Source organism: Erithacus rubecula (assembly GCF_903797595.1).
Source record: "Erithacus rubecula genome assembly, chromosome: 20".
Taxonomy (NCBI): domain Eukaryota; kingdom Metazoa; phylum Chordata; class Aves; order Passeriformes; family Muscicapidae; genus Erithacus; species Erithacus rubecula.
Window position 1 is genome coordinate 2,397,041 of NC_136672.1, and position 19,999 is coordinate 2,417,039.

Genomic DNA, 19,999 nt, shown 5'->3' on the forward strand with positions numbered 1-19,999 from the left:
TTTTTATTTTCATCATTATCATTATCTTTTACTTGATTTCAATGATTAAACTGTTCTTTTCTCATGAATTTTACTTTTTTTTCCTGATTCTCCTCTCTATCCTGGGGTGGGAGGCAGGGAGTGGGTGGCTGTGTGGTGCTGAGTTGCTGGCTGGAGTTAAACCACAATACATGCACATAAAAGCAAACTGTTTCCCATTGTTTACAAGAACTTCAGCATTTGGCAGTGCTGAGATTTCCTCCTGACTGTCATTGACAGAGACCTCTGTGCTCACAGCACTTCTTGATTGGCAAAATCAGAAGCAAAGGTGTAAATATTAGTAACCAAAAAATAGAATTAGCAACTGCAAAACATAATGCTTGTATGCTGTTTGAAGCAATGCATGTTTTGGCAGGGACTACAGCTGAAACACTGTGTTGACTTTATACTGTTTCCATCCAGTATTTGCTGGTATTTACTGTATACCATCCACATCTGTCTCTTGGCTTAGCCTTTGTTTAAGAATGTAGCCATGGCACTCACCTGTGAAGGAGCTCTGCTTTTCCTGCAGTCCAGCAGAGAGGCATGAAGCAATACTGAAAATGTGACTGAAAGGATGTTGTGGCCATTCAGAGCTTTCCTTAAGCAAACTGGTAATGTCTGTCCTTGCAGGGCACTGGTGCTGACTGTGCAAAGTGGAGGAATTCCATGGGACCCTGGAGTGATCAGAGCTTAATGGTGACCTGCACATGGAATCACTGTACGATCTTATTAAGAAGTAGGGGTAGTGGGAATGAAGGGACTTCAGTTCCAGAAGGGAAAGAAGGTGTTAGGTACAGAAATGGCAAGCATGAATCAAAAATGTGTGAAATCTGGATCTTCTGAAACAGAACCCAGGGCTGGGTTACCCCAGATTCTTCTTTTTGAGGTTTTCATGCACAGCAGAGCTAGTTTGGTGTATCTTTGTTATTTTCAAGGCCAGATATCTGTGAAGGGAATGTGAAGGAACCAGCCTGCTGCTGTATTCTTCTGGAGCTGGTACACTCCCACACTGCAGAGTTTACTTTTCTTCAGCATGCTTTTACAAACAATAACAGGGGACCATTAATCCCATGGTGGAGGAGGTGTCCCAGGATTTGTTCCAGTACTCTGTGCTATCCAGTGGAGCTTACTGGGAGAGAGTCTGGTGTTGTGGTTCAGGTGATGATGCCCCTGTAAAATAAATTGTGACAGCATCTCCATGATCAGTGCTTTCATCCACTGGTATATTCATGGGAAGGTAAAGGAGGGCCAGATACCTGTCTCTGTTTCTCAGACACTTGACCATTTCATGGTTTGTGTTTTACTGCTCAACCAGAGTAATTTTATTGGACATTAAATACAGAAGGTTTCATTTCTTTCCCAAATGGTGATTTCTTCAAGGCAATGTTGCTTCACGTTCTGAAGCTAGAAGAGATGAAGGGAGAAATGGACTGAAATTCTTTGGGTATATCGGAATCTCTGGAATGCCAAACCACATCATTTCTTCCCAGCTGTGTGCCTGGTTAGAATTTACATTATCTAGATATTGACTTAATAGGATTTTTATTTTCTATTCTCAGCAGAAACCCCGAAAGGCAACTCCTCAGCCAGGAGAAGACACCTTGAATGGCCACCTTCCCCCTGGCTGGCAGAGCTACATGTCTCCCCAGGGTCGCAGGTACTATGTGAACACCTTCACAAATGGTAAGTGGGGGTGGATTTCCAGTAAATGTTTCACCATGCCAGCACAGATCTGTTTCAGGAAACCAGTTTGCTAGTTGATTTTGATAACAAAAGTAGCTGCAGAGCCAAAGTAATTAATATGACACCATGTGAAAGAAAATACAAGAAGATTATGATACTCTGTCATCTTAATTCTGACCATCAGAAAACATCTGAAATGTTGACAAAAGATAGAGAATGTAAAGTAGAAATACCTCTGTCATAAATGCTTTAGAATCTGAAACACTGTTAAAGATGCAGTTTTTACCACATTTCCTATTTCCTTTACCTGGAGATATTTATGTCTCTATATACATGTACATATGTCTCTATGCACATGTAAAGTAGTTTGATAGAACATTGGATATCACTAAAACACCATTGGGGAAAACAGAAACAGTGAACTGGTCAGACTCAGCTTGCCCATGGAGACAAGGAAAGAAAAATGCATGTAATGAGACAGCACAGACAAAGCTTTCAGTCTGTATTTGTGTGTTCTAGTCACTGTCATGTTGAGAAGCAGATTTAACTCATGATCTTATCACCTGCTCAAGACCTGTCAAACTTGTACCACCTCCACTTTACCTGAGACTCTGTGTCAACCTGCTCTTCTCACCATGAGCTCACAGCAGCATTGCAAAACAGGGTCTTGTGACCTGCAAATCCACATTTCTTTAGCAAAAAGAATGCCATGAAGGAGGAGGAGCTCACCTTGTTCACAGGGAAGCTGCAGCCATCAGGAGTGACCTCTGGCATTCCTTTAACTCACTCACAAGGGAGAGGGCACCTCATGATCGGTTCAGGGGCTGATGTGTTTTATTTCAGAAGCTTTTGGCCCAGAACTTTGCCAAGTCATTATTTACTGGAGTTGGATGCACTCGCATCTTAAAGGAAGCTCCCACTAGTAGGTGCATTTCCATTTAACCCTGCCTTCATTTTGGGGCACAGTTTGCTCTGGCTGATGGGCAGCATCCCCTGCACAGCTGGGAAGATCAGCAGGAGTCAGATACCTCATCCCCAGTGCAGTTCAAATGTAGGGGAGGAGGTGATTATACTCACCATCACTGTGGTAGACCAAAACTCACTGGGCTGAGGCCAGGTAAAACCAGTAAGAGGCAGAGCCTGTTTATTTTGTGCTAAGAGCTCTTGTCACAGGGACCCTGCCTCAGAGCAGTGGGGGACTGGGACTAAATTTCTCCATAATGTCAGACAGTTTTGTACTTCCCCCACAAAAGTTACAAGTAATATAACAAGGGCCAATTTCCATATCCTCCTTGGGAGCTCAGGCCAGAAACCAGGAGATTTCTGATTCCTCTAGGAAGGGAGGATAACTTTGGCACAGGCTGACAAGGGAGGTGGGGCAATCTCTGTCCTTGGAAAATCTCAGAAACTGGCTGGACAGAGCTGTGGCTCAGCTGTTGTTAGCAGTGATCCTGCTCAGAGTAGCTGGGCTGAAGACTTCCAGAGGTCACTTCCAGCCAGTCTTTCTCAGGAGAGTGCCCAAACCACCTATGGTTATGCTCTCAACTATTACAGTGTTGTGTGGTTCTCATAATAACAGTATGTAAGAGAGGGTAGAAGTGAGATTTCTGTGTTCTGAGTCTTGCTTTAGGGATCACTTATTCAAGTTCTGTTTAGATGAGAATCTTTTCACCAGACTGATCCTAAGCTGGCTTTGAAGTTAGGCTTGCTCTTTTTCCTATGCTGGACACAAGAACCCAGCATTTCTGAGCCTCCCATTGTTCTATGAGGGCTGTAGCATTTTGTGGAATAACAGGAATCTCCTGCAGCATGTGCAGGGGCACTCTGACTACCCTCCAGCTTAGTTGGTGTTCCTGGCAAGCTCAGTTTATCTAACCTGCTCAGGTAGAATATTCTGCTGCCTCAGAGTCTTCTAGCTGCATAGACACTGCAGCTGGATGATATTGCTTGAGAGTGTTTTTGCTCTGGTTGGGCTATATTGCATGATCAGACTCATATCTCAAATGCCTGTGCTTCCTCAAGGTGGAATATGTGCCACAAAAGTGTCACTTGTGGTGTCATCTAGGTTTCAGACAATGCAGAATGCAACCTCCAGGCCTTTTGGCTGGAGTGTGTGGTGAAGCCTTACCCAGTCCTGGCATGAGTGGCTGTCTGGACACTATTCTGATTTAATCTGACTAATAAGTTTTGACCTCTGGTCCCACAAAACCTGTAGTTCAGGGCTATCCATAGGCTCATGCTGGTCAAATTTCATGTTGCTACACTTTCTTCCTTGACTGTGCTGCAGAGCTGGGCCTGTTGAGCCATGCAGTCACCATGAGGTCACATTTGGCATGTGAGTCTTGCTCCTAACAGTGGGACAGCACTTTGACATTTAGAATGTACTCCCTGGGTTTGAGCTATAGGGTAAGTCAAAGACAATATGCTATAAGCCTTAAAGCTGCAGTCCCCATCTTTCCTGTGGCAGAGCTGCATTGACATGGGTAATGTTTACTGCCAGTCTCCCAGACTGGACTGCTCACTGCAGACTTGTCTGAACTGCTTATTTGTGCTGTCACTGCTGCAGCTGCTGCTGGGACTAGCAAGATAAACACTAGCAATGTTTGTCATGAGGACATGGTGCTGGCACACATCTCTGTCACTTCATGGGCCTCTGTCCTTCCTGGCCTCCTTAGCACCATTGTTCAGCATCAAGGTGTAGATGTACTTCTAGGCTGCTCTCTGGTCACCATTTACCAGATGATGAAAGTACACTGAAACATTTGAGAGAGGTGTCACTGTTTAATGCACGCACATGGGAGCTCAGAGGTGAGTGGAAGACAGCTGGCTGGCCTTCAGTGGCCTTCACAGATCACTCCAGCCTTCAGGGAAATATATAATTAAAGTTCTCCTAATCATCATTAGCCACTGACAGCAGTTGGGGCATAATGCTCGTGTGTAATGTCACAGCCACTTCTCAGATCTCCCAGGGACCAGGAATCTCTTTATAGAGGGAAGGGAATGAAGGGAAGGAAGGGAGGGAGGGAGGGAGGGAGGGAGGGAGGGAGGGAGGGAGGGAGGGAGGGAGGGAGGGAGGGAGGGAGGGAGGGAGGGAGGGAGGGAGGGAGGGAGGGAGGGAGGGAGGGAGGGAGGGAGGGAGGGAGGGAGGAAGGAAGGAATCCTGTCCAGCTGCTTGCATCCAAGGGTATTCCATTCATGGATGCAGCTGCTGAGTCCCTGATGACAGTATCGTGCTGCAGGGCACCTCTGATCCCACTTTTCCAGAGTCCAGAGGGATGCAGTCTTGACCTGCCACTAAATGCAGTTAATTGCTGGAGTGCTCCACTCTGGCTTTTCCTTCAGGGCTGGTGTTAGGCAGCAAATGTAGCCCTGCATTTTAGGTTGAGCAGCTCTGAGGTCTCTTGGAGCCTGGGGCACACAGATCCATGATCCTTTCTTCTTGCACATGTCCCTGAGGCATTGCTATCGTACAGCCTCCCTTTGGTTGCCCCTTCCAGCACAGGTCTGTCATGCATGAGGTGGGAGAGAGCCACACAGCAGCATGGTGAGCACACTGTGGGAGCTCCAGGCATTGGGTTCACTGTCTGTTCATGTAAATGTTGTGTTTGGACATCCTCACAGTGACATGTCCTTCACTGCAGCACTCCTTGGTGCCTACCAGTTGCCTTGCCAGTCAGTGGGAGATAGATCCCAGGGCAGAGAGAGGGGATTCATCCAGCTCAGGGCTGTGGCTAAGCCCTGGGTCAGGTACAGAGCATCCTTCTGCCCTACTCTGGGGCCTTGCTGGCACCCACTGCCTTTCTCAGGGGGAATGCTATCAAGAGCAGGCTTTCTTGGCAGCTCTGTGGCAGTTTTAGCAGTTCCATCATTGAAAAGCTCTGGTGAGAGGAGGTATAGGCCTTCTTGTGAGGTGGGACTGTGGCTAAACATTTACCCAGCATCCAGGCAGGGTCTGTGGGTAGGGGACCTGTGTGAAGGAATGCAGTTCACTGATGGAAAAACAGGTCCTAAAAGCAAGAAGGCAATTTGAAAGCTGAGTAAATGGAAAACAAAGTGGGGACCATAGTTAAATTGCAATAAGCTGCTGCAGAACTGTTTGCCAGCTCATCCTCAGAGCATGGGGATCAATGGTCCCTTGTGCAAGGGGAGTTTGTCCTGAAGGGAATCCTGCAGTGATCTGCCTGAGAATCCATTCTAGGCAGCATTTCCACTGATGAATGGCATGTTGACATTGAGAGCACTTTTCAAACAATAACTTTTAACTGGAGCTGGGAGAGAACACGGTGTTCTCCCCTGCACAGAACAGGCTCAGAATTCACAATCACCCTGGAATAGGAGGATGCTGTTCAGTAAAGATGCATTTAGGATCAGAGATTTCAACAGAAATAATTAAGTGGCAAAGACAGGCAATGGAACAGTTTACAGATGAAGACACTGGAGCTCTGGAGGATCTGAAGTTGAGTGAGAGCCAGCAGTGTTGTGCTAGTACAAACCAGCCAGCATTTTCCATTGTATAAATAGGAGTGTTGTCTGTGAGGCATGAGGTAAGCCTCCAACTTTACAAGGAAATTATAAAGCCTCAGCTGGAATATTTTATCTTGTTTGGACTCTACACTTCAGGAAATATGTGAGTCAGTTGGATAAAGCCCAGAAGAGAGTAGCAGAAGTGATGGAAGATGTGGAAAACATAGCCTGTGGGTAAATGCTAAGAGATTGTGGGTATCTGCCCTTAGAAAGCAAAGATGTGGACAGGGTCATGAAAGCAGGCCCAAAGTGCATGAAATGCCATTAGGGAGAAGACTGTTTGCAATGTCTGTCATCACTAGAAGATTTCAATTTCAATTTGAATTTCAATTTTAATTTTCATCACTAGAACACATTTCAGTTGCAATCAGGGCAACTAACCCTTCCAAGCTCTCTTGGAAGTGAAGTGTGGGAGTGCAGAGCTGCCTGGGAGTGAGTCTGTATCACTGGAGCAGGTTATGCAAAACCATGAAAATTCACACTGGCCTTCTCTGGGATAGAGCAGGGACAGTATGATATCCTGAAATTCCTGTCAGGCCTGTTTTTTCAGTCTGTAAAGCCTGAACTATGTGAAAAATATTTATCAATGTAGAAACTGACAAATGCCTGGGACTGAATGGAAGTTGCTCTTTATTTCTTTTCTGTGTATTTTCCCAACTTTTCATCATGTCTAACCAGGCTCTTGTCACTCATCTGCTGCTGGTTTGCTTTTGTTTTGCTTGTCTGAGCCAAATAATATGAGTTCAGAGGAGCATTTCAGCCTTTGAAGGAGGTCAGCAGGCTGAAACTGTCCAATGTCTGGTGTGCTGGAGCTCAGTGCTGCTCCCCAGATGAACTCTGTGTAGTTCTCTCTAGTTCTGTGCCCTCTTCCTAAAGGCAAGAGGTGTTGGGAGACCTGCTTGTCTTTCTGACCATGCCTGTGGTGCATCTTCTCTGCCTCAGTGCAGAAACCTGTTTTTGGGTTCAATTGTTTTGTTGCTGGTAGTGCTTGAGCTATTCAGAAGTGGTAACACAAGTATCCACTCAGTTCCTGGCCGGGGAAATGGGATTATAGGGGCAAGTAACATCCTGATTCTTCTGAGCCTTCAGAATACAGCAGATGCCTCCCTTCCTGTGAGGCTTTACTATTATTGTCACCATTGTTTCCAGTGGTTGATGTCCTTCCACACTGGGATTATCTGCCTTTGTTATATATCTTGACCCTGAGATGAGCTCAGTTGGTCAGAGCAGGGTGCTAATAATGCCAGGGTTGTGGGTTTGATCCCCACATAGGCAATTCACCTAAGAGTTTGACTTCATAATCCTTCTGGGTCCCTTCCAACTCAGACTATTTTGTGATTTTACCTGACTGTAACAGTATTTCCATTGTGTGTTTTTGCATGGTCTAATTTGTCTTTACAGGAAAAAACACAAGGAATTGATTCTTAGGTAGAAAGAAATGAAATCTATGAGACAGTGTTCTTATGTGGAGGAAAAATGTTAGAAAAATCAGTAATGAAGGAATTGGGGTGACCCTGGAACAGATGTGCAGAGGTGACAAACAGCACATTCCTGTCTGTCTCCACTTGATATCCCACCAGATAAACACTTCACATTTATCATCCTTTGAAGCAGGTTCAGTCTTGAGACCTTTGTAAAGGCATCTGAGCTGTAAATGATCTGCACAGTGTAGCCCAAGCCAATTTCAGTGTACCTAAGGTTTTCTGAGCATGGCCTTGCTACAGGAAGGTTGAGTCTGCAGCAGTGACATTCCAGCTGGGTGCCTGGCTCCTGCCTTGTGCAACATCTAGAGACATCCCTGCTTGCCATGTCAGAACACAGGAAAGAGTGCCCAGAATGCACAGCCACTACGTGGTTAACGAGTTGCTCAGTGTCTGTAGGAGGGGTTTGCAATTGTGTGTGGGTGGTAGATTCAGCAGGAAAATATTTCATTATGCTGAAGAAATTCTCTGATGGGCTGCAGCTGCAATACCTCTTGCATTAGTCAAACAATAGCACTCCAGCTACCTTGCCCATCACATTAAAGATGGGTTATGTACTTGTGACACCAGTGTTTGTGTGGCTTACTGCCACCTTGCTTTCACAGCTGAGCTCAATCTTACATGGTATGTTCTTATTTCCAGCCTTTCTTGTCATTTATGTAAGGTCCTTCCCATTTACTGTACACCATTTATCTCCTGGAAAGCAGGACTTCTGCTTCCATGTTATCTTGATCCTAATTAAGGCCCATATATTCTTATCATCCCAAACATCATTAGTAAAATGCCAGCTGCAACAGTAAGTTCTGGGGCAGTCTTGAAATGTGTGGCTGCAAGTGGTAATTTCCATGAGAGGTCTCTGAGCTGAGGGGTTTTATTCATACCTCACCAGGTACAGTCAGCTCCTACTCTAACTTGTGAACTGCAGCTCAAAGAGTAAATCCTCTATGGAGACACCAAAGAGATGTCAGGCATTTTTATTGCATGTTTTTTCTCACACAGTTAGAACATTTCAGTGGCAATTTCCCTCTGATACAGGATGCCCTAGCTAAAGGGTGATATAGGAACCTGTCTTGGTAAAGTGGCTTAAAACCTGGAAAAACAAAGCCTGTCTCAGAAAGTGCTGGAAATAGCATTATTATCACTGCTAAGCCTGCAGTAAAGGGCTCACTTTTGTCCCATGGTGTTTGCAAAAGGAGGGGCATGGTAGATATCCCAGTAATCATTTTGAAAGATCAAGTGAGAGCTCTTGTCAGCAGCTTTTCCCGTGCTGTGGAGGTGGTGACAAGCACCTCTCCATTCCACACGTGGACAGAACAATTCAGGAACTCCTGGATGGTGCCTGTCTCCATGGTGTGGCTTTCAAGACTGAGGTCAAAAGCTGTTTGGCAGCTTCAGTCTCTCTTTTATTGAACTGCCTGTGGGATGGAAGTGGATTTCAGCTCTGACACCACAGCTCCTGCTGAACAAGTTCATGTGCTGCCTGGTATTCTGCTTTCAGCACTTGTGTGCTCGACTCTCATGTTGGATGCAGGTGCAGAGAGATTTGCATTAGTCAGTTCTGCCTGCTTTTTTTTGTCTCTTTTTGTTATGTGTAAGGAGGGAGGTAAAGGCCACATTCCTGGGAAGCCCATGGAGGAGTGTGAGGTCACTGTGTTGCAGTCCACAGGCTCATGCATGGGTTGGTGGTTTGGGCATTTTGAGCTGACACTGATACAGGTGGCCCATGCAGGATTCAGTACTGCAGGGCTCAGTGGGCCAAAATGTGGGAGCACAGAGATGAAGAAGCTGCTGTGTTGAATCAGGAGAGTCCACAGCCTTTGGTCTGCAGGAGGTTAGGTCTGGTCTGAGTCACTTCTGTGAACTGATGCAGAGGTGAGACCTCCTTATTCCAATAAAACACAGTCTTGTGCTACATATCCTCTGTGGAATAGAAAGGAAATATTTTCATTGCACCTTCGTTCACCCACTCCTGCTTCAAAAGTTTTGAATGGTTCTTACCAGTCTCAGGGCATTCCCTCCTTACATACCCAAACCCCCACATTCCCTTGGCCGTTCCTTTGGGCTCTTTTCTGCCACACACATTATCAAGAAAAAAAGTGCTAATGGAAACTTTGCCAATTCATCACAATTGGGGGGAGATTTTAGCCAGAAAGGGGACATGAGGTGCAACCCCTGGCAGTTCTCTGCTCCTGGCTGGTGAGGCAAGGTTCAGAGCATGGTGGCTCCAGGCAGATGGGAGGTCTGGGCTGGGAGTGCTTGCTGTTAGAGAAAACCTGTTTCCAAAGCAGGGCTGATTGCCCTCCCTCTGAGTCACCGGGCCAAGCAATCTTTACCCTTTGGGGACCCATGGACAGGCCACAAACCTTGCTGAGAATCTATGGAGGTGCAGTGGAGAAGCACAGAAAGGTCATGGAGGGTTTGCAAACCATCTGCAAGGTGTTTCCTGCCTGCCATTGGCAAGAGTCAAGTGAATCCAAAAGGGAGAAATTAGAACCTCTTCTACCTTTCTGCAGATGTGACTTCTAGTTCTGCTTCTTTTCGGGACCATTTTGGGAGCAGTTTCCAGGGTTTCTTCTTGTGGCATTGATGGGGGGACATGTTCTGTTGTTTTCTTCATCCCTGTCTGTGTACCTTCATCCTTGACCTGTGCAGCCTGCACAGCTTCACATTATTCAGGGCAGAAACTGGGTTTGGAGCTGCTCAGCCTCACAGATTTATTGCTGTTAAAGCCAAAATAAACTCCAAAAACTATTTATAAAGGTGTGAGTTAGCACCAGTGGCTGGGTGACAAAGAGCAGGTGCTACAGATCCTTAAGATCAGGAGAGGTTTCTGCACAGTAAGCAGACCCAGAGGTCCACTGGCTTGATCTGCCCCATTCTTGTAGTTTAGACAATGAAACTATGGAGCATTTAGTTCCAAAAATAGAACTACACATGACAGCATGCTGAGGTACTAAATCCATTCCTGAAAGGAATATAAGCACATTTGTGAGGGAGTGTGCTGGTACATAAAGCCCTGACGTTTGGCTGATGATGTGTGTTCAAACTGGAAAGCAGCTCCTCTGACCTTAGAGTGCTACTGAAATCATGGAAGAGGGACCAACAATTCATTCTTCAGCTGCCACAGTGTGATACAAAAATCGTCTGCTTCAGGATATTCTCACAAACTGTGGTTCTTGAGTAACACAACTAACCCAGAGTGTGTGGCTCTGTGACACATCATGTCATTTCTCATTCTGCCAAACAGAAGTAAACTTACTTCCCTCAAACACCACAGGTTTCCACTTTTCCTTTGGTAGGAAATGTTTCACCACTTCTGTGATAACCCTCTCTGGTTCTGTTGGCCAGCAGAGCTCGGATCTTGTAACTGTTTTTCCTTCTACTATGTCTTTTCAGTTTTAACAAGTGGTTTTCTCCTGCCTCACTGTTCACTAACAAAATTCCAGAGAACCACGAATGGTTTGGATTGGAAAGGACCTTGTGCCAACTCCCTGCAGGGGACACATTCCTCCAGACCAGATGGCTCCTAGCCCTGGCCTTGGGTATCTCTCAGGGCTGCAGTACTTCTTTTTTTTAACAGTCCTCCTGCACAGTCAAGAATTGTCTGCAATTGTCTGCTGGGTCATCTCTCTCAAAGAAACTCTGGTTATTCCTTCCCCACACTGCCTAAACGGTCTAATCAACATGTGGCTAATTAGGTAGGACAGAACTTGGTGTTGGTCTGCCAGTGCTAAATTGCACCCAGAGTAGGTGGCTTTAGCTTGACTGGAACATCCTCTGGGGAAAAACTGTGTGGGATATAAAATCCAGGCCAATATGGAATCTATTCCTAAAAGCCAAGATCACTGTTCTACCACAAGTTACAAGTGGTTTTCTGATTTTCCAAGCACCAGGACTGAAGGCTCTCTGTGGTGCTCCCAGACAAGACTCTGCCGTGGCTGGATCAGACAGTGCATTATTTCTCAACAAGCTTTCTCTGTGTCATCCCCCCACTCATTCCAATCCCCACTCTCACTTCTTAATCATGACTAAGCTGCAGAGAAATTTGTAATGTCACAGTTTTACCTTGGTAAATGTAGTTGCTTCCAGTAGATGGCATTCCAACAGTGCAGTCCTGATCCAGATTAGTTTCTATGCCTACTTGATCTGCCAGAATAATCCCTGCACAGAAGTGGACTTTTTTTCCTCCTAATGCTAAAAATAAATAGAGTTTAAACACTCTTGGTAATTTCCTACCCAATTAAAGATTTTTTTTTATTTATTTAATTCATTTTATAGCATTGGTTTTTTATTTATTTTTCAATGTGTTTAACTCCAGAGTAATTTTATTTTGGAAAATGTGTCAAGACAATTATTGCTTTGGATTGGATTCACAAATCTGCTAACCACTGGACACTGCTCTTTCATGTGTGAATTTTGTGCCCTCAAGTTATGTGTCTGGGTGCTCTGTGGGAGAGGGGAAGAATGAGGCACTGCACAGCAGTTCCACAGCAGCCAGCAGGCAAAGCAGAGACCAGTTACAATTATCAGCTGGTAATTTTCACAGAATCACAGAACATTCTGAGTTGGAAGCAGCCCATGAGGATCATCGAGTGAATGGCCCATACAGGGATCAAACCACAACCTTCATTTATTAGCACCATGCTCTGGCTAACTGAGCTATGTCCCTTTAACCCATTAATACATTTCATGTATATTTGGTAGGTTTTTAGGTACATTCCTTGGTAGGGTCTCAGAAATGCTGGAGACAGATATGCTTGTGTGAACCGCCCAAGCCAAATATGAAGGTAACTTGTTTTACTGCTGACATCAAAGTCAGTGCTGGCAAAAAAACATTACTGCACTGAGTGCACTGGGGCTCAGCATCAGTGGGCATCACATTCCCTTTCCACACATCTCAGTTCACATTATTAATTAATCAACAATTCAAATTCTTTTAAATCTACAAAACATATGGGTACTGTATTGTTTACCTTTTCCTTACAGTAAATGTAAATCTTTATTTAACCATGCACTTGTGGATTGTAAGCCAAGACAAGCTGACTCATAAAAGACAACTCTTTGCATTTGATTTTGCTTCTGTTTAGTTAAGACACCTCTCAGTGCTTCTTTATTGACCTAGCGTGGAATTTATTTACTTACTACCCAATTCACAAAAACAGGCTAAAATTTAAATATTCCCAAGTGACTCAGCAAAGCTTTTAGTTCATCAGATTTTGCACTTGTAAGGGAAGAAAAAGCTCAAAGGATTTTGGCATGGGGAGGGGGTGAGAGGGGAAGGCTGAGGAGGGGCAGGGTGTGTCTCTCAGGGACATTACAGGTGTGGGGGGTGGCACCTGCTTCCATTGGGATCTGTAATCCTGAGTTCTTTCCTGAAATAAAGGAACCCTTGAGGACATCTCTGTTACATATATATATATATTTATATATATACACATACACATAGACATCTATATGCATATAAATACATATATGTATATACAAATGTGCATGAATCTATATATAAAAATAGGCCTTTTCTAGTTCTTGCAGCATGTTAACATCCTGCTTGATGCCCCAATAAACACTGACCCAGGACAGGAAGCCTTATATGGCCTGAGAGAGGTGCTCACTGCCAACCCTAAACTGTTAATTCTCAAGGGCTCTCCTCCATCACCACTTGACCATGGTCACCCAGAACACTGACACAGATGCAGCATTTCAGGCTTTGGCCTGAAATTGTTGATTGGGATTTTGGAAACAGCAGTTTCAAATGAAGCAGGTAGTCTCAGACTTGATTACAGTGACTTGTTTATTTTCTTATTTGATACCATCTGGCAATCAGTTGTTTAGGTGATTTGGGACTGACACATGCATTCAAAAGGAGTGGTGCCTGGGGCTTTCTAGCTGGACTTGTGTGCAAGTTGCTGCTCTCACTTTGCTGTCTTCTGTTCACAACTTCTAAAAAGTTTTGCACTTAAATCTTCTGTCTTCAGCATATGGTCAAAAATAACTTTCCATTTGCTGAGAAAATGAGCAGAATAGTTAAACTACAGAGGCAACTGAAGGGAGAAAGGAGCAGCACAAGTGGTGTGAGAGACATTTGCATATTCCAGCTGCTAAGTGACCTGAGTGGAAAAACAGAAATTTTCCAGGGAAATATTTTTTGGGGGGGGAAAGTGTGCTACAGCTTGTGTATGTGGGAGTGGAACCACATCTGTGTGTCACTCACAACTGCCTTTCCTGGAGAGAGCAGGGGAGGGGCACTGCCTTGCTTGGTGGCTGTCCCCAGGCTGAGGACCATGGCTGGCACGTGGCAATGCCCACAGTGGGCTCAGGCAGTGCCCACGCTGGGCTGGGCTTCAGTGCACCTGGAAAGGCAGTCACTGCAGGCCAGGTGAGTGATTCCAGGCAGAGATCTGGAAGAACCAGTGATGCAGCTTCCAGTCTGCTCTGTCTCCACCCATCCCAGCTGGCAGCTGGAGCAGGAAGAGATGAGGGGAGAGAGGAAGTGCAGGGAGGTGCAGGCATCTTCCTCACAGGGGGAAAAGCTGGTTCAGAGGACAGTGAGGGTCAGACCCGCTGGTTTATGTGTGATAGTCATAACTCTGGTTTGTGCCAAAGCCTCCATCACCCTCACTCTGGTGTTTCCCTTCAACAGAAACGACGTGGGAGCGGCCGAGCAGTGTGCCTGGCACTCCAAAGAGCCCTGTGTCACAGAAGAGCTCTGCAGGTACTGTGTGATGCTGAGCCTGACTGCTGCACTGCATGAATCTGCTTCTCTACCATTCACCAAAGCCAAGGAAATCTCTGTGAAAAGTGGGATAGAGACTTGATGTACATACAGAATCATGGAATGGTTCAGGTTGGAGGGGACCTTAAAGATCATCTCGTTCCACCTGCCTGCCATGGGCAGGAACAGCTTCTGTTATCACAGGTGATGGAATAGCCCAAAGCTCTGTCCAGCCTGGCCTTGGACACTCCCAGCGACCAGGGGCAGCCACAGCTTCTCTGGGCACCCTGTGCCAGGGCCTCAGCACCCTCAGATTTTCTCTTAATCTCTGATATCAGTCTATCCTCCTACAGCTTAAAGCCATTGTCCCTTGTCCTGTCACTCCAGACTCTTACCTAATGTCCTTTTCTGTCTCTCCTGTATCCCTGCTAGACACTGGAAGGGGCTCTAAGGTCTCCCCAGACCGTTCTCTTCTCCAGTCTACATGGTCATGTAGCAGAGCAAACACAGTGGGGCTTTCCCTACTGACACATCTTCAGTGCTTTTTGTTTCCCTGCCAGTCCATCTTCTGTCTGGGTGTCTGAAGTGTCCACTCAAGAGATGGGGTGGCTCCTTCTGGGAGCACAGAGGCAAAGAAGGGCCAAACAAGCACTTCCTCAGTTCTGCTTTCTGACTGGGCGGGGAAATTAAAGAGCTGCAGATGCACATGGGCTGGCTAATGTTCTTCCACACAGAGCATATGCACAGCAAAGAGTTTTAGCATGTGATGGCTACAGGGGTGACCATATATATCATCTCTGGATTGACTTGAGGTTTCAGGGAAGCAAGTGACAGAGTCAGATGCATAACTACACTGAAAAGCTCTTGGGTACTGCAGAACGACAAAGCAAAGCAAAAATTAGAATAAAAAGTGTTAAATGTAAAGGCCATTGCTGCCAGCTGACTGTAAATAAATCAGGTTAGAGGATGTTTCCCTTAGAAATTTTTGTACTAATGTCCCTCTCTATTGGCAGAACTGGGTGGGGAATCTGTGTGAAGATTTTGTATTTCATCGTGACCAAAAGATTTATAATGTAGTTGAGCATCTTGTTCTAACACTACTATGAGCATTACTGAGCTCAGTATATTTTTAAAAAAGGCAATTTATAGTTCCACACAGAACCATAAACATCTTGCAAGGCTTGTCTTCTTGACATCAAAACTCAACTCTCTTGGACCAGTACTTTTAATGGATGCCAGGTGCCCAGCAACTCACTCTGTCACTCTCCTCCTCAGGTGAATGGGGGTGAAAACAAGAAAAGGCTCCTGAGTTGGGATAAGGGCAGGGAGAGATCACTCGTTATGGCCATGGGCAAAACAGACTCCCCTCAGGAAGAGGTTTAATCTATTACCCACCAAATCACAGTAGGGTAATGAGAAATACAACTAAATCTTGAAATACAGTGATCTGTATCTGCATATTCAATTATGGGATTAATTTTTAAATTTGTGCAGTTTTTCATTCACTGTCAGCAGCTAGCCTGCTAACCCTCCATCTGTTCTTACAGTGAATGGCTACTACATCTCTGGGTCCCCAGTGAACCAGCTCGACTCAGGTCATACCAGCCTCCGAAAAACCAGTGGGGACACCCAGGTAAGTTTTTGAGAAAAAGCCAAACAGCAGGATCCAAGAATAAATGGGTTTCTACTTAAGTAGTTTAGGATTCCACCCAGTGCAAGAAGTCAAGAGGTCATTTTCTTTTAGAAACTCTGAGATCAGACAGATTTGTTGCATGTAGTACAGTTAGTCTTTGTGTCCAGCTGGTAAAACAGTAAAAGATCCTTTGGATTTTTTTATCCTATCACTCCTTACTGAAAAATCCACCAGGCCACTTCAGTCCCTATTAATGACCCTATGAATTTTCCTGCCACTCCAGCCTGAGCCCTGGGCCTGTGTCCAGCACAGTCCTCTCTTTACACTTGCACATCCGCCCATGTCTGTATCTCATTGTATTTTCCTGCAGCTCCAGCTTTCCCTCCCAAAGACAGTATTCACAAAGAATTCACCCAGAGCTTTTTTCTCAATTACTTCATCCCCTCCAGCCTGTCCTTTTACAGCCCCTCCTCAGAGCCTCACCCAGCACATCACCCCGAGTTAACCTACAGGATGATGACCTGTGGACAGTTGGCCTTCCCCTGCCTTTGTCCAAATTTCCAATAAATGTTTCTGCTCATTTGCTTGAAACATGTCATATTCCTGGGAAAGGCTTCCCCACAGGTCTGCAAATGCAGCACAGGGCCCTCTTCCAGCTCCTCCCATGAAACCTTTGCTCCCTGCCAAAACATCACCATGTGACTGCCACAGCTGGTGGATCACACTCCAGTTGCACTGTGCTTCCCCACCCTCTGGTTTCCCCCAGTGGTCCCAGACCTGAGTTTTCTGTTTCATTTCTTTATGAAAGTGGTGAGTCCTTTTGCAGTGCTCAATACCCCTGGGGTAATGTGTGTTTAATTGGTGTGCTGTTGGACCTGGCCTCTCTGGTGCTCTCAGTGTCTGTCTGAATTCTCTGTTTCTTGGTCTAAGTTTTGTGTTGTCTGACAACTGTCCCACTTTGCCTTGACCCTCTTTCTCACATGCTGCTTCTTCAGTAATTCCCTTCAGCCTTTCACCTAGGTCAGTGTTCCTGGTTTAGATTCATGATATTTCTCATGATACAGTCCAGCTCTTTTGATTCCCTGTTTCTTCCACATCAAACATCTTGTACTAACTCCCTGTGCTGCTGTTTCTCTGAGCAATTTGCTTGGGCTGGAGATAGTGAGCACCTAAACTAGGTCAAAAGCATTTTAGAGTCTTACATAGTGCATTACCAGATACCCCTGTCTGTATATCTACTGTGACTCCCTCCAAGACCACAGATAAACTTGTAGGCTCTGACTTCCTTCAAAAAGTCCCTGGTTAATCCTTGTGCCAAAAAAAAAAAAAAAAAATTCTCCAGGTATCTGACTCCTGTGTTTTTCTAGTTGGCTTGGAACACAGATAACTAACTTCTGCAGAACTTCCTTTGTAGCAGCATTTGCCACCTTCTTTTTGCAGTGCTGAGTCTTACTCAAGTTCACAGACACCTTTTTACTCAAATTCACTTCTGAGATACCTGAGGAGTCATAGAATGGCTTCAGCTGGAAGAGACTCTAAAGCCCATTCAGTGCCACCCCTGCCATGGGCAGGGACACCTTCCACTGTCCCAGGCTGCTCCAAGGCTCCATCCAACCTGGCCTGGAACACTTCCAGGGACCCAGGGGCAGCCACAGTTTCTTTGGGCACCCTGTGCCAGGGCCTCATCTTTCTCACAGGAAACAATTTCTTCCTACTTTCCTATCTAACCCTGCCCTCTGTCAGAGGGAAGCCATTCCCCCTTTTTATATCACTCCATCCCTTGTCCAAAAACTTACTCCAGCTCTTTTTAGGCCAACTTCAGGTACTGAGAGTTTCTACTAAGGTCTCTCCAGAGCCTTCTCTCTCCAGGCTCTCTCAGCCTCTCAGTGCTAAGCACTGCTTTGCTCAGCTGACTCAACCACCAGCCTGTCAGAAATCCCTTTCATGACTTTGCTCTTTTCCTTCATTGCCTCCATGATAGTTTCTTTCCAATGCTCCTTTATTACAGGTTTTTCCAAACTGAACTCCTGGCTTCATCCCTGCTTTGAACCTGCTTTGAATTAGTTCTGACTCTCTAACTGGCTGCTGGTGGCATTAATTCTCAGAACAGCTTGTGTCTACGCCCTCTTGGGAAGCTGCTTTTCCTGGGAGCTGTGGCAGCTTTTGCAGAAGAGTCCTTAGTAAGGAAAACATCTGACCATAAACTCGTGGTTGCAAGAAGCTGTTCTGCATACCCTCAAAGTCTTTTTGGCCTGTCTCTCTCTCTCCTTGTATGTCTTGGGCCATCCTAAGCTGCTCTGCTTTGACTGCCTCCTTGTCCCTGGCATGGGCTGTCTCCCACTGTGGAGCAGCTCCTAGGCTTTGGCCAGGACACTTTCTTAGACCTGGGCAGCAGCCACCATGCAAACAAATGCTGGCAGGATCCCTCCAGCGAGCTCAGCCACATTTCTTGGAAACAGGTCAGGGGGTGGGGGGAAAAGCCACAAGTGAGAACAACAGGGAGCTATGCTGTGCTGGGCACAGGGCCAGACCTTTTTATGGCTTCCTCGAGAGCAGCTAAACGCTGCCCGTTCAAGTTGTCACAACTGCCACCGAGGGGACAGCAGAAGAGTCGTGCAACTGCACCTGTGTGGTGCTGGCACGATGCTGCTGCTGGGTGTACAGTCCCAGGAGGAGCAGCGGGTGCCTGGGCAGTGGGATTTGGGCTGGGAGTCCCTGGCACAGCCCAGTGATGGTGCCAGGAGCGATTCACGTGCTGCAGAGCTGTCACAGCCTCTGAGCCCCACCAGGGACCTGCGACAGGGACAGGGCCACTGCCCTCCTGGAGAGACTGGGACACATTTGTGTCCCTGTCCCCAGGGGGATATAGTGCTGCCATTCCACAGCCAGGTAGGAACTGCCCGATGGCAGGACACTGCCACCATCGCTGTCCCCAACAGTGGATGGCACCATCCCCGTGCCGATCTCATACCCAGCAGAGCAAAGTGCCACCCCATGGGACACCAAAATTCCCGTCCTCGGGGGGGTGTGACGCCACCGTCCCATGGCAGGACGCTCTTCCCAGCCCCGCCAGCGGGTGCCACCGTCGCACGGGCAGCGAGCCCCGGCCCCGCGCTCGGTGCGGCGGAGGCGAGAGAGGCGGAGCAGCCAGCCGGGGCTCCCGCACGCCCCCTCCCTCCATCCTGCCTCCCGAGCCGGGCCGAGCCGAGCCGTGCCATGGGACCCGCCTCTCCCCGCCCCGCGCAGCCATGCTGGGCTCCGAGAGCGGCCGCGATGATGCGCTCCGCTTCCCTCCGCAGAGCCCGGGCTCCCCGGCCGCGCCGCGCCGGCAGAGCAAGGAGAGCAGCCTGACGGTGAGTGCGGGGGAACGGGGCTGGGAGCCGCGGGGAGCCGTGCTGGACACCGGGCAGCGGGGATGGGAACTGCGGGGAGCCGTGCTGGACACCGGGCAGTGGGGATGGGAACTGCGGGGAGCCGTGCTGGACACTGGGCAGTGGAGATGGGAACATCGGGGATCCACTCTGGACACCGGGCAGTGGGGTGGGAACATCGGGGATCCACGGTGGCCACCGGGCAGTGGGGATGGGAACAGCGGGGAGCCGTGCTGGACACTGGGCAGTGGGGCTCTGAACCGCGAGGATTCCGTGCTGGGCGCCGGGCGGTGGGACTCTGAACCCCAGGGATCCGTGCTGGGCACCGGGCAGTTGAAATGGGACCCGCGGGGATCCCATGCTGGGCACCGGGCAGTGGGCATGGGAACAGGGGGATTTCGTGCTGGGCACCGGGCAGTGGGCATGGGAACAGGGGGATTTCGTGCTGGGCACCGGGCAGTGGGCATGGGAACAGGGGGATCCCGTGCTGAGCAGTTGGTATGGGAGCGGGGGATCCCGTGCTGCGCCTCCTGTGCCAGAGCATCCTGCCCGTTTTGCTGCTTGAACGCCGCTG

At 47.3% G+C, this 19,999-nt stretch overlaps 1 protein-coding gene across 1 annotated transcript in view; it reads left to right on the forward strand.

The window, feature by feature from the left end:
- Positions 1–19,999, forward strand: part of GAS7 (growth arrest specific 7) — a 54,372-nt gene that overhangs the window by 1,914 nt on the left and 32,459 nt on the right. The window contains exons 2-5 of the mRNA XM_079323164.1: positions 1,581–1,704; positions 14,350–14,421; positions 15,969–16,054; positions 19,354–19,407. Of these exons, the coding sequence (XP_079179290.1) occupies positions 1,581–1,704; positions 14,350–14,421; positions 15,969–16,054; positions 19,354–19,407 (336 nt within the window). The remainder of the gene's footprint in view (positions 1–1,580; positions 1,705–14,349; positions 14,422–15,968; positions 16,055–19,353; positions 19,408–19,999) is intronic.